Genomic DNA, 13,456 nt, shown 5'->3' with positions numbered 1-13,456 from the left:
GCTATTTTACTTTATTTCATTTAAAGCGCTTAGAGGACCACAATGGATATAAGCCTTTGGCTTTTTTGTGTTTGTTTATCCTCAAATATATTATATACAGTATGTATATATTATCATTCTTGTAAATTTTGTAAAAAAAAAAAGAATAAAAAAAAAAGTCAAAAATAAAATAAAAAAAATAAAAAGTTCTTGTTTAAGCAAGATGCCCAGTCCCTGATAATAAAAAGTAGTCCACAGATATCACCAGCACCATACTTCACTTTATATATACAGTATATAGCCTATATACAGTATATTGCAGTTGCATGGGTACAGTGATAGAATTGTACTTCACAGCCTATTGCCTTGGTTTTTGGTTACGTGATATCATTTTGATAAATCTTGACAGCAGCTTGATCCAAAGTGGAAATTAATGGAAAATGGCTTTAGATTGTTCATGACATCATATTTATTTAGCTACAGTTTTATTAATTTATTTATTGGGCTGTGGGTGTGTGGCACCAATGGCACCTGTAAAAAATCTGCTTTAGGAATCCACTCAAAGCTTTTCTCCAGCCTCATGGCATGTTGGATTAGTTGCATGCAAGCATAAATCAAGTCTTAAGTCAGGACTAAATCAGCTATCCTGCCAATTTGTGTGATATGAGCAAAGCTGAGATCTGGCCGGTTTCTCCTGTATTACCTCATTTCAGAATGTGAGTTCTCTTTAAAGCAGCCATTATGAGAGCAGAACCTCTTACACCACTTTATTCATGAAAAATAAAAAATGTTCATGCCTAATTCATATATTTATATGACTTTTGTTTGTGTACTAAAGGAGTATACTCCTATGCACAAATTCATTTACCAATTTTCTCATAATATCATCAGTAATGATTAAAAACACAATTAAAATCTGACTTCATAATTCCTTGTTTTTTTCTTTTATTTTCAATTTACATTAATTAAAATCGTAACAAAACCAGAACCAAAAAGAGAGGACAAACAAACAAACCAAAAAAAAAAAAAAAAGATCATGATCATAATAATATTAATTATAACAAAAATATACACACCCTCACGCACACACACATCCTGCTCAGTGCTACGGTGATGCTTTGGGAGCCAAATTTCGGCATTCCCAAAGGAGTCCCTCTGTCCATTAGTTCCGTATCCTCTGAGCAGGCGGTGTGTGTTTAATGAGGCTAGATAGGGAGAGGGATGGTCTGGGAATTCTGGGAATACTGACTGATAGCTCAAAACTAATAGCACCTTCTGAAGATGGACCGAGCCACGACGGGGTGTTGTCCTGACCCCCAGGCTGCTTCTGTTCACATCCAGATTTTAACCGTTTTTCCTGTGTGAGGTAGCTTTTCTTGACAAATGAAGATCATGCAAATAAACAATAATAGAAATTGTTTCCATATTTATTTGATATTTAGTTTTTGCTTTTCTGTTAAGGGACCAAAACTTCCTTTTATGGGCAATCAAGGGAAAAATGTTGATGTACACAAAAAAGGAAAAAAAAAAAAGAAAAGAAAAAAAAAAGGGGGGTTGGGGGGGGAACAAAAAAACAAAATGGAACTGCACTTCCCCTAAAATATTGTTGGTGTGCATAGGCACATGCTCACACACACAAACACATAATTGTGAAAATATATAGATCTGGCTGCTCCACTTTTACAACAACTGAATCATGATTTCTTGTTATTATACATAGTAAATATTAACTTATTCCCTCCTCTGGCTTAACATTTCACAAAATCTTGCATAATGTGATATTTTCTTTTGAGTCACACTCAAGAGGGAGGGGTGAAGTGGGACTGGGCGTGGCCTTCTTTCTTTAGTGGGAGGGACTACTGTGGTATCCAGCCGTAACGCCCTACAGCATCACCCACCCGCCCCTGCAGGATGTGATGACATCAAGCCATGTTTCTGTCCTTCATTTAATCTCTTGCTCATTTGGTTGCATGCACTCGTTCCATCCCCCTCTTGGCTCCCATCAGGAGGAGGCACTGCTCTGAGGGTTTTTGGGAAACATGGCTGGATTTCAGAGGGAGAGACTAGTTGGGACGATCCCGTTTAGTGCTGGTTTCCTGTGCACTAAACGTGGACAGCAAGACTTTTTGTGTTTTAGAGAAAAAAAGCTTTCGTCAATTTTAAAATTTCTTTTCTTTTCTTCCGCATTTCATTATTCGGAGTGTGTATTGCATCTTCACGGTTATTGCTCATCATTGGTATTTTTCCATGTCTTATTTCATAATCCACATATGTTTTATTTTTTTACAAGAAGCAGACTGCACCAATGTCCACTCCAAACTCCTGATCTGCTCCTCCGATGTCCATGGGAGCAATGTCCACAATGGGCAGCCTGGATGTCTTCTGAGTTTTGTACTCAATCACAGTCTTGGCCCACTGACCTGTGTGCTTCTGTAAGACACAGCAGAAAAAAAGCAATGTAAGTGGGAGTGTCACTTTCTACTGTCCAACCATCAGATAAAAAATTATATTAGGGGAGAACGAGGCTAGATGTCACACAGATATTTAAGTTCAATTACATATTTTAAGTCCAAATTCACAATTTTCTCTTTTTCCCCAGCAGTGGATTTGTATGTTTGTTTCAAACACCTGGTTTTGGAAATTAAAATTAAATAATTTTCATGAATTCTGTCCTCCAAAGTAAAATTCTAGTATCAATTTTTTTGTAATAGGATAAACAAGTAAGCACAATAAATCCAAACAGGGGTCAGCAAAATAATGAAGGGTATTTTTCATAAATGTCAGAATGTGGTAGGTTGTCACGTGCTTTATATGTCATTTTATACGATTAATTACATTTTCTGTTGGTCAAAACAATGGTTTGATATTTTATATGTAACCTTTTACTATTTTGCTGTTTCAAGCATTTTTCTAAATAGCTTGTAATAGGCTTTTTAATGGCAGGATCCATTTGGAAAACTTAAACTATATAATGTTGCAACAAATGGTCAACAAGTTATATAAACTGTATCTTTTTTCCTCATCAATAATGGTGGAATTTGTCAATAGCTTTTTAGCAGCCAAGACTTCAAGATATGTGACTATACAAAAACTGACCTTCAAAAATAAAACCTACCCTGAAAAAAATTCACTGTGTTATGACTAGCCACATTCTCCCCTATATATTTTTTACCATTATCTGCATGCTTGAAAAATATATTATATTGTATGGCTCACCTTGCAGCCATCCTCCAGGACGCCGTATGTAAAGCGGCTGTTGCCCTCTGCTCTGATCTCCACATCATTGGAGCCCTGCAGCAGAAGGGCCTTCTTCAGGTTGCCTGTGGCTTGATCCATGTAAGCCACGCTGTTCTTGCAGTGGTAGGTGATGGTCTGTGAGGCCTCAGTAGAAAGCAGTCTCAGGAAGTTCATCTGGATGCTGGTAGTACTAGCAGTCTGGCCATTTTCAGAGTAGCTGAACTGTAAAAGAAAAAATAAAAGCTTTTTACTTACAAAACAGGTAATTTACATTAGTTTAAGGAAATCAAATGTGATTTAACATAAAATAACATAATACACAAGCTACATACTGTAGATGGAGACAAAGGGCAAAGTAGGAAGTAGTTATGTTTCAGCACAGTTCCATCTCTGGACATGAAATGAAATGCTTCCTTGTCTCACGTGGTTTATGATTAAATATTAAATAGATTTTCAGCACCATGGACCAACAGAGATTCAGAACCCTGAACAGCTCCCTAAAACAGCTATGGAAATTTGGCTATGGATACCAGGTGTTAAAATCAAATCCAGATGTGCCTTTTGTGGTAAAACACAGTCTTCTGATTTCTTTTTAGAAATATCTGGGATTGATTTGTGATAGGAAACATGATTAAAAAAATAATTAAAAAAACCAGCACATGTTGTATATTGGATACTGGTGTGCTGGTGTCACAACAAGGCTTCTCAACTAGCTTAACCAACATGACTTCCTTGGTAAACCAGCCTTACCAGAAAAACCATGCTGGTCCACCAGCTTTGTCAACTTCTTTGCCAATTTTAGCTAATGCTGATCTTTTCAGCTGGATTCTTAGGTCTCTTAATTAAGTTTAAAGGCCCATACATAAAAAACCAAAACCACTGAACAGCTCATCCAAGATGACTGGATTACTTACATGGAATCCACCATTCATGCTCTCTCCGAACCACACATGCTTTTGTGTCTTGCTCTTGCTGCTCCACCAGTTCTTGCGTGGGATTTTGGGAGTGCTGGGCTTCACACAGGTCTCTCCAGTCTCCATGTTGCAGAAGACTTTGATGGCATCAGCACTGCTGCCAAGGTTAGGATCTACCCAATAGTCACCTGTGGACAGCAAATAGGTTACAACAATGATATTGCAGTGAGTAATATTGAATATACAGTACATGTATCACACAAATACTTGTACTGTAATTCAAAAAGTGCACTGTCAAATTGCCATTTAGAAGCACTATTGTGGTGCATATCAACATGTTTTTGATCTTTCTGGCCTTCTAGTTTCGAAAGCACACGTATAACTTTTTCTATTCCTAGATTGTCTCTGCATTTCTCTCTTTCTTTTGTCATTTTTTTCTTACCGCTCTTCCATTCTGGGTGGCAGAGTTGCAGGTCTCGGCAGGATCTTGCAGGGTTCTTCCGGGAGCCATCAGGGCTGCGGATGTCCTCGATCTGGCTGTTGATTGACTTCAGTGTAGCATCCACTTCCACATCATGTTGTCTGAGAGAGCTGGAGGCCTCATCAGCACGCATGTAACGCAGAGGATCAGGTCCCTTCTCAGGCTGAGACAACCCAGCAAAGGCAGACATGTCAATGCCAGGGCCTGGTGGACCAGGAGGACCAGGGGGTCCAGGGTTACCAGGTGGACCCTGAAGAGATGAAACAAGAAGACGAAAAAATTAATCAGACATGTTCTTTTCCAATTAACAAGCTATATAGACCTATTAAGATGATGTCTGGGAACTGTAGTGGTCAAATATAGTATTTGAGGTTTTGAATTTGGAGAGTAGGGTTGTGAATCAAGGATCAGTTCTGGTTTCATTAAAAAAGTGAATGATAGGGGGCCCTGGGTAGCTCAGTGGTAAAAGACGCTGGCTACCACCCCTGGAGCTCGCTAGTTTGCTAGTTCGAATCCCAGGGCATGCTGAGTGACTCCAGCCAGGTCTCCTAAGCAACCACATTGGCCTGGTTACTAGGGAGAGTAGAGTCACATGGGATAACCTCCTCGTGGTCGCTATAATGTGGTTCGTTCTCGGTGGGGCGCGTGGTGAGTTGAGTGCAGATGCCGCAGTGGATGGCGTGAAGCCTCCACATGCAAACTGTCTCAGACACGGAGGCAACTGGGATTCATCCTCCGCCACCCGGATTGAGGAGAATCACTACGTGACCACGAGGACTTAAAAGAGCACTGGGAATTGGGCATTCCAAATTGGGTGAAATAAAAAAAGTTAATGATTTCATTCAGTTCTGTAAATGGTTGAATCTTTGTTCTTCTACCATACTAAAAAAGTCTGACAGCATTTCCTGCAATTCGAGAACAAATCATTCTTTTGATAGATTTGTTGGATATTTTTAATGAATGAAATGCAACTACTGTAGTCCAATTAGCAAACAAATTTATTTTATGAGCCTGTTCTTTTAAATCAATGAGTAGAGGAACTCAACAAATCAACTCAAATCTTGATCTTGGCCTAAAGACTCACTCACTAACTAACTGAGACAAAATAAGTAAAATAAAAGAATCATTCATGGAATCGTTAAATCGGATCAGAATCAGACCCAGAATTATTAAATTCCTTATTATGTGCAAGTTTCATTATGTGCTAGTTGAGGAATGTGTTTCCAACATGGATGAGTTCTCTGTATGCAATAGAGAATGGTTAAGAAGCCATTTTATAGTATATGTTGTACTCACAGCTGGGCCACTCTCTCCAGAACGTCCACGAGGCCCGGGTGGTCCAATGGGTCCAGGCTGACCATTAGATCCATCCTTACCAGCTGGTCCAACAGGCCCAGAAGGTCCCTGTTACAAACAAGGTGGGTTAAACAGAACATTAGTAACCAACCTAAGTATTAAAGGTTCTAAAGTGTGGTTCTGCATTATCAGTTTGTTAAAGAAAGGCTTGCTTGTTCACATCTAAACTTTGAGAACTTGTAAAAGAAGGCAGGAACTCACTTTAGCTCCACTTGGTCCAGCAGGTCCAGCAGCACCCTGGTCTCCAGGAGAACCCTTTCGTAGAGACACAACAAAAAAAGTGTTAACAAATATCATATGTTTATTTTATCATTGTTGCCTTTATATAGGCTGGTAGGCAGGACTTACAGGAGGTCCAGGCAGACCCTGCAGACCAGTGAATCCTCTGTGTCCCTTCAGTCCTCTTTCTCCAGTTTCTCCTGCCTCACCCTTATCACCACGAGGTCCTTGGGGTCCCTGATGCAGTGAAATAAAAAAGATCCATCAACACATGGCTCACTACAAAGTAATAATATACAGTAAAACCACCAAAAATGAACTTATTTTGGTTAAAGGTGGGAAGTTTACAGTTACTTTTGTAACAGTTAAAAGTGAAACTGTGCAGTTCTTACCTTAAAGAGCTATTTCGGAAACACTTTACAATAAGGTTCCATTCTTTAACATTAGTTAATGCATTAGGTATCATAAACAAACAATGAACAATATATTTTATACAGCATTTATTGATCTTTGTTCATGTTAGTTAATAAAAATACAGTTGTTCATTGTTCATTTTAGTTCATGGTGCATAAACTAAAGTTAACATATACAGTACAACTTTTGATAAAAACATTTTTTTTATTAGTATAACTTACATTAACCAAGATTAGTAAATGCTGTAAAGGTATTGTTCACTGTTACTTCATGTTAAGTAATGTTGTTAACTAATGTTAACAAATGGAAGTGTCACCAAAATTTCTAACTGATATGACCCTTAATAATTGACTTTTGTTCATGGAATTTTGTGGGTGAAATGGGAAAAATCAGGATAATATACTGTATTTTAGGCTGATAGAGTCTAATTAAATTATATTTTTGACCAGAATAAAAACCAGTTAAATTAGATGTTACCACATGAAGCACATTTTCAGGTTGGCTGACAAAAATGTTAGATAGTTGGAAAGGTTGGAAAAACTCAACTCTCCAGGTTACTGTATTCTCCCATCAGAGCACCAATGTGTTTTTAGCCAGCGGGGTGAAGTGTAGTGTGGATTGATGATAAAATATTAAAACTGACTGTTTTGAGCATTTAACTTTGGCAACATAAGTTTTTAGCTTTCTGCTCTTATCACAAAATATACTTACAACCATGCCTCTAGCTCCAGCAGCTCCAGGGGGTCCAGCTGGTCCTTGTGGACCCTTTAGGAAGGAATAAAAAGAGGTAAAAAATATAACAATGAATAAACAAAACTGATGTAATATAAGTGGTTAATATTGCTAAAGTTCTTAAGCTCTGGGCTTTTAATCTTTGTAAGGATGGTCTGGCTTATTTTAGTGATGAGAACATTGATGTGAAGCATGATGAAAGATATCTATGAAAATGTGCATCTTGAAAATGCAGATGGGAATTTTGTGGGTGAAATGGGAAAAATCAGGATACTGTTTTAAGTGTGCATTGTTAATGTGTTTTCATTATCTAACACAGTTTATAGGTTTTTGTTGATTGAAATGTTGTTGAGTGTTGTCCGAACTAAATAAAATTATCAATGTTAAGGAGCTCCCTGTAGGATTTATCCAAAATAAAGTGGTGATAATTGTGATTGTTTTACTATGAGTGCCAAAAATGAGGTAACCTGAGGATAGCTTTGTAAACATTGGTTACAGCGATTTAAATAATGGTGGCAATAATGGTCTTGACCATGCCAGTAATAGGCATGTTACTGCTTATGTGTCATGCATTCTTATATTCATAAGATGCTTATATAATCCTTATATGAGTGAATATGAGATCCCTGAAGTTTCAGTACTCACATTCTCTCCTCTGTCTCCCTGTTTGCCAATTGGGCCAACGGGACCTGGAGCACCAGGGGCACCAGGAGATCCAGGAGCCCCAATAGGGCCAGTGTTACCACGCTCACCCTAGAGGAGATCAAGCAAAACACATTACATATTTCAGATGGCTGGAAAGTGGAATGTTCCTGCATTAGACTACATGGCCAATACAGTATATGGTCAAGATGGTCTAATTGATACAATTTGTTTTTTTAATTATAGGCGTTTCCTCACCTTCACACCAGGAGCTCCATCTCTACCAGGTGGACCATCAGAACCAGCATTACCCTGAAGACAAAGAGTATGGATGACTGAGTGCTCACTGTTAAGAGTCATATATTGTCATATTGTATTAATATTGGTAGATTCTGTTTACTATGCATGTGTTCACTGGCTTCACTTCAGACCCTCTTCAGCCAAGTGTGAGTAAGATTACTCTTATTATCTAGTCTAGACTGTCTACTTTTGCTTTTTTGGTTCTCGTGTCATTTCATGTATGCTTTATTTACCTCACGTCCAGGCTCTCCAGCAGGTCCAGTTAATCCAGGAGGTCCAACAGGGCCAGGAGTTCCACGGTCACCAGAACCACCAGGAGCTCCCTGTTTGCCAGGCTCACCCTGTGGTACAAATCAAGCATTTTCATCACAGAATTAGTGTCAGATTAGGTATCATAAGATTGCATCAGCATCAGAATTTTGGGCAAAAGATATATTCCAATATAATACAGTTAATTCAGGAGATTAATTATAAGAAATATACATATTCTAATACAATATTGTTTAATACATAAAAAATACGGAGATTAATATATTGTTATAAGAAAAATTATTTAAATATGAGTGGGCTAGAAATATGTCTTCTTAAAAGAGGCATAATGTATATTTTTAAACAGGTTTTCTGTACATTCCAGCCTGCCACTGTCTTCCATTGGTCAAACAAACAGATAGTCCCTCCACAAACTGATGCTATTGGTTGAACCATTGTTGCTGTGTGGGCTGGTCAGGTTGCTTAAACAATCAGACTAATGTTTTGATAGCTCCACAGAGCCACAGTGTTTACACGTTTCGGGGACATCATCCTAGAAATGGCTTACTTATAGTTGTGTCTGGATAATAATCTATGAAAACAGAAAGTATTTTAACATCGAAAAATTACACACGTCACCTTTAATATTAATTACCTGACTCTTACTCTGATATAACCTGATATCTGAACACTTATTTAATTTTGTACTGATGTTTCTGTTGCTTTTGTCTACTTACAGAGGGTCCTGGAAGACCTGGGAAACCTCTTTCACCACGCTGACCAGGCAAACCAACAATACCACGCTGTCCAGCAAGTCCAGCAGGGCCGGAAGGACCATCAGGACCCTACATGTGGATGAAGAAGAAAGGTTAGGAATCTGATTCGAGAGTAGGCAGAATGGAATTACAGTTGAAGTCAGAAGTTTACATACACCATAGTCAAATACAATTAAAGTCTTTTTTTTCCACAATTCCTGACATTTAACCATAGAAAACATTACCTGTCTTAGGTCAGTTAGGATCACTACTTTATTTTAAGAATGTGAAATGTCAGAATAATAGTAGAGAGAATTATTTATTTCAGATTTTATTTCTTTTATCACATTCCCAGTGGGTCAGAAGTTTACATACACTTTGTTAGTATTTAGTAGCATTGCCTTTAAATTGTTTAACTTGGGTCAAACTTTTTGGGTAGCCTTCCACAAGCTTCCCACAATAAGTTGCTGGAATTTTGGCCCATTCCTCCAGCCAGAACTGGTGTAACTGAGTCAGGTTTGTAGGCCTCCTTGCTCTGCCCACAAATTTTCTATCGGACTGAAGTCAGGGCTTTGTGATGGCCACTCCAATACCTTGACTTTGTTGTCCTTAAGCCATTTTGCCACAACTTTGGAGCTATGCTTGGGTTCATTGTCCATTTGGAAGACCCATTTTCGACGAGCTTTAATTTTCTGGCTGATGTCTTGAGATGTTGCTTCAATATATCCACATAATTTTCCTTCCTCATGATGCCATCTATTTTGTGAAGTGCATCAGTCCCTCCTGCAGCAATGCACCCCCACAACATGATGCTGCCACCACATGCTTCACGGTTGGGATGGTGATCTTCGGCTTGCAAGCCTCACCCTTTTTCCTCCAAACATAACAATGGTCAATATGGCCAAACAGTTCACTTTTTGTTTCATCAGACCAAAGGACATTTCTCCAAAAAGTAAGATCTTTGTCTCCATGTGCACATGCAAACTGGCTTTTTTATGGCGGTTTTGGAGCAGTGGCTTCTTCCTTGCTGTGCAGCCTTTCAGGTTATGTCAATATAGGCATCGTTTTACTGTGGATATAGATACTTGTCTACCTGTTTCCTCCAGCATCTTCATAAGGTCCTTTGCTGTTGTTCTGGGATTGATTTGCACTTTTCGCACCAAACTGCGTTCATCTCTAGGAGACAGAATGCGTCTCCTTCCTGAGTGGTATGATGGCTACGTGGTCCCATGATGTTTATACTTGCGTACTACTGATTGTACAGATGAACGTGGTACTTCCAGGTGTTTGGAAATTGCTCCCAAGGATGAATTAGACTTGTGGAGGTCCACAATTTATTTCTGAGGTCTTGGCTGATTTCTTTTGATTTTCCCATGATGTCAAGCAAGAAGTCACAGAGTTTGAAGGTAGGCATTAAAATACATCCACAGGTACACCTCCAATTCAGTGCACCTCCTATCAGAAACTAATTGGCTAATTGTCTAAAGGCTTGACATAATTTTCTGGAATTTTCCAAGCTGCTTAAACGCACAGTTAACTTAGTGTATGTAAACTTCTGCACAACACTCTGCCATCTCTCAAACTCCATCTCATGTCTATGTTTGATCTCCAACAGGGTGCAATTGGACCAGCAGGTGCTGTTGGAGCTCTGTGCAGGTGCTGTTCCACTGGAATTGTGATATAATCAATTAAAAGTGAAACAATCTGTCTGTAAACAATTGTTGGAAAAATTACTCATGTCAAGCACAAAGTAGATGTCCTAAACGACTTGCCAAACTATAGTTTGCTAATATTAAATCTGTGGAGTGGTTAAAAAATGAGTTTCAATGACTTCAACCTAAGTGTATGTAAACTTCTGACTTCAACTGCGCATGCATCATTAGTCAGTTGTGACTTTAATGCTGAAATGGGCATGTATTAATAATCTGAGCCCTACAGGAGGACCATCTTCTCCAGCCTCTCCCTTCTCTCCAGGGGAACCAGGAGCTCCACGCAGTCCAGCATCTCCTGGTCTTCCTGGAGGACCAGCATCACCACGAACTCCCTTGGGACCATCTTTACCTGCAGGACCTGCAGGGCCAGCAGAACCAGGGTTACCCTGAGAAGAGAGAGAAAAATACATGAATAGGCGAATAAGAGATAAAGACAAAAATGATTTTGAGTGGTGCCGCTATAATGTGGTTGCTAAGGTGTTTTGAGTGTTTTTTACCATGTTTGTATGCAGTTGTTAGGGTGTACTGGTTCAAGTCAAAAGAGCCAACAAGTCTATGATATTTTGGTCCCTATAAATGGCTAGTTGCTCCTTCAATGTAAATTTATGGGATTTTTTCACTCTTTTATATGCCTATTAGGTGAACGTCATTAGTAAGATTGCTTAGAAAAGTTATAGCACATCTCTCCTCAACAATTTGAAGTATCATTAATGTCCATAGCTTAAACAGTAGTAGTTCAAGCACCACTAATGTACTGTGTTTCTACTGTAAGAGTGTGCTTCTTTTAAATGTTTGTACTATGTCTTTGTACAACATTGAGAGATATATATGTAAAATGAAGAGGCTTACATTGGGGCCAGGTGGTCCAACTCTTCCCGCAGCACCTGGGAAACCAGTGGCACCCTAAAATGAAGGGATATGTTATTGTTAACTAAACAAGAAAAATGTCAACTCAATACAGTAAAAATCTTCACTGTCAAATTAACAGGCTTCAGTAAATACTGAACACAGGACTGCATATTAATAGAATTCAATGGCTAATTGATGACTAATTTACTTACAGGGGCTCCTTGGGCTCCGCGTGCTCCCTTAGGTCCTGTAACACCAGTTGGGCCCTGAAATCAACCAGTAAACACTGATGAGCCGAATACAGTATACATAACAATTTCTTCGAAGCTAAACTCTAAATTTATCTTTGCAGACAGTTAAGTGTCAAGTGACAATAACCACTTGTAATTGCATATCAGTGTAAAACCAGTGTAGACAGCGATAACCTCTCCAAATAACTCTAGCTGAGTTAGTGATGCACTTACCACTGGGCCGGGTGCTCCTGATGGTCCTTGGGGTCCAGGAGCTCCAGAATCACCCTTTTGTCCTGACTCACCCTGTTCTCCCTTAATTCCAGGCTGGCCATCAGAACCCTGTAGAGAGACAGAGGTGACAGGTTACAATCAGATTTAGTATTCTCATGATTTAACACTCATGCTGACTACTTGCAAGTTTGACTCTAAAGATATTACTCCTTATTTGAGCATATGACATTTCACTAGGTTATTTGAGAGAGTCAAATACAATAAAAAGGTATATACAATTTTTTTTGTTCATTATGTTCATTGTATCACTACAGCATATTGAGTTTAGCAGCACATCTATTGGGTTTCCTTAAATATTGTGTATTGCAAAAATAGGTGACAGTTTGAAAGATGTTTTTGTTAAGCATTTTTTTTGCATTTATATGATGGTCTTTACACCGCCAGTGCCAACATGCAAACATACTTCCCCATTTTCATCTCAAAGAATGTTCCATTTTAAATTTAATTGATAAAATATAATTCATAATTGTTAACTATTGGCCATACTAATGGAATTGTGTTAGCATCAATGAGTCTGATTTCCCTGAAATTTTCTTAAAGGAATATTCCGGGTTCAATACAAGTTAAGCTCAATTGACACCATTTGTGGCATAACAGCATATTACCACAAAAATTTATTTTGACTTGTCCTTCCTTTTCTTTAAAAATAGAAAAAATCAGGGGGGCTTGGTAGCTCAGCGATTATTGACGCTGACTACCACCCCTGGAGTCACGAGTTCAAATCCAGGGTGTGCTGAGTGACTCCAGTCAGGTCTCCTAAGCAACCAAATTAGCCTGGTTGCTAGGGAAGGTAGAGTCACATGGGGTAACCTCCTTGTGGTCACGATTAGTGGTTCTCGTAATTAATGGGGCACGTGGTAAGTTGTACGTGGATCGCGGAGAGTAGCATGAGCCTCCACATGCTGTGAGTCTCAGCGGTGTCATGCACAACAAGCCACGTGTTAAGATGTGCGAACTGTCTCAGAAGCAGAGGCAACTGAGACTTGTCCTCTGCCACCCGGATTGAGGTGAGTAACCATGCCACCATGAGGACCTACTAAGTAGTGGGAATTGGGCATTCCAAATTGGGGAGAAAAGGGGATAAACATTTTTT

General features: G+C 38.9%; 1 protein-coding gene across 2 annotated transcripts in view; it reads right to left on the bottom strand.

Annotated features, from left to right (window-relative positions):
* Positions 1 to 725: 725 nt before the first annotated feature.
* The window catches only part of LOC127415213 (collagen alpha-1(II) chain-like), a 32,590-nt gene continuing 19,859 nt past the window's right edge, over positions 726 to 13,456 (bottom strand). Inside the window, exons 39-54 of one of the 2 annotated variants that reach the window (XM_051653860.1) lie at positions 12,304 to 12,411; positions 12,052 to 12,105; positions 11,840 to 11,893; positions 11,215 to 11,376; positions 9,261 to 9,368; positions 8,508 to 8,615; positions 8,233 to 8,286; positions 7,978 to 8,085; positions 7,312 to 7,365; positions 6,316 to 6,423; positions 6,169 to 6,222; positions 5,908 to 6,015; positions 4,573 to 4,861; positions 4,131 to 4,318; positions 3,196 to 3,438; positions 726 to 2,409 (exon numbers count right to left, since the gene is read on the bottom strand). In XM_051653860.1, the coding sequence (XP_051509820.1) occupies positions 2,263 to 2,409; positions 3,196 to 3,438; positions 4,131 to 4,318; positions 4,573 to 4,861; positions 5,908 to 6,015; positions 6,169 to 6,222; positions 6,316 to 6,423; positions 7,312 to 7,365; positions 7,978 to 8,085; positions 8,233 to 8,286; positions 8,508 to 8,615; positions 9,261 to 9,368; positions 11,215 to 11,376; positions 11,840 to 11,893; positions 12,052 to 12,105; positions 12,304 to 12,411 (1,947 nt within the window). In that variant the 3' untranslated portion in view covers positions 726 to 2,262. The remainder of the gene's footprint in view (positions 2,410 to 3,195; positions 3,439 to 4,130; positions 4,319 to 4,572; positions 4,862 to 5,907; positions 6,016 to 6,168; positions 6,223 to 6,315; positions 6,424 to 7,311; positions 7,366 to 7,977; positions 8,086 to 8,232; positions 8,287 to 8,507; positions 8,616 to 9,260; positions 9,369 to 11,214; positions 11,377 to 11,839; positions 11,894 to 12,051; positions 12,106 to 12,303; positions 12,412 to 13,456) is intronic. The other variant, XM_051653862.1, reaches the window with a different exon arrangement.

Source organism: Myxocyprinus asiaticus, chromosome 24, assembly GCF_019703515.2.
Source record: "Myxocyprinus asiaticus isolate MX2 ecotype Aquarium Trade chromosome 24, UBuf_Myxa_2, whole genome shotgun sequence".
NCBI lineage: Eukaryota > Metazoa > Chordata > Actinopteri > Cypriniformes > Catostomidae > Myxocyprinus > Myxocyprinus asiaticus.
This window is presented reverse-complemented; position numbering and strand designations above follow the sequence as displayed.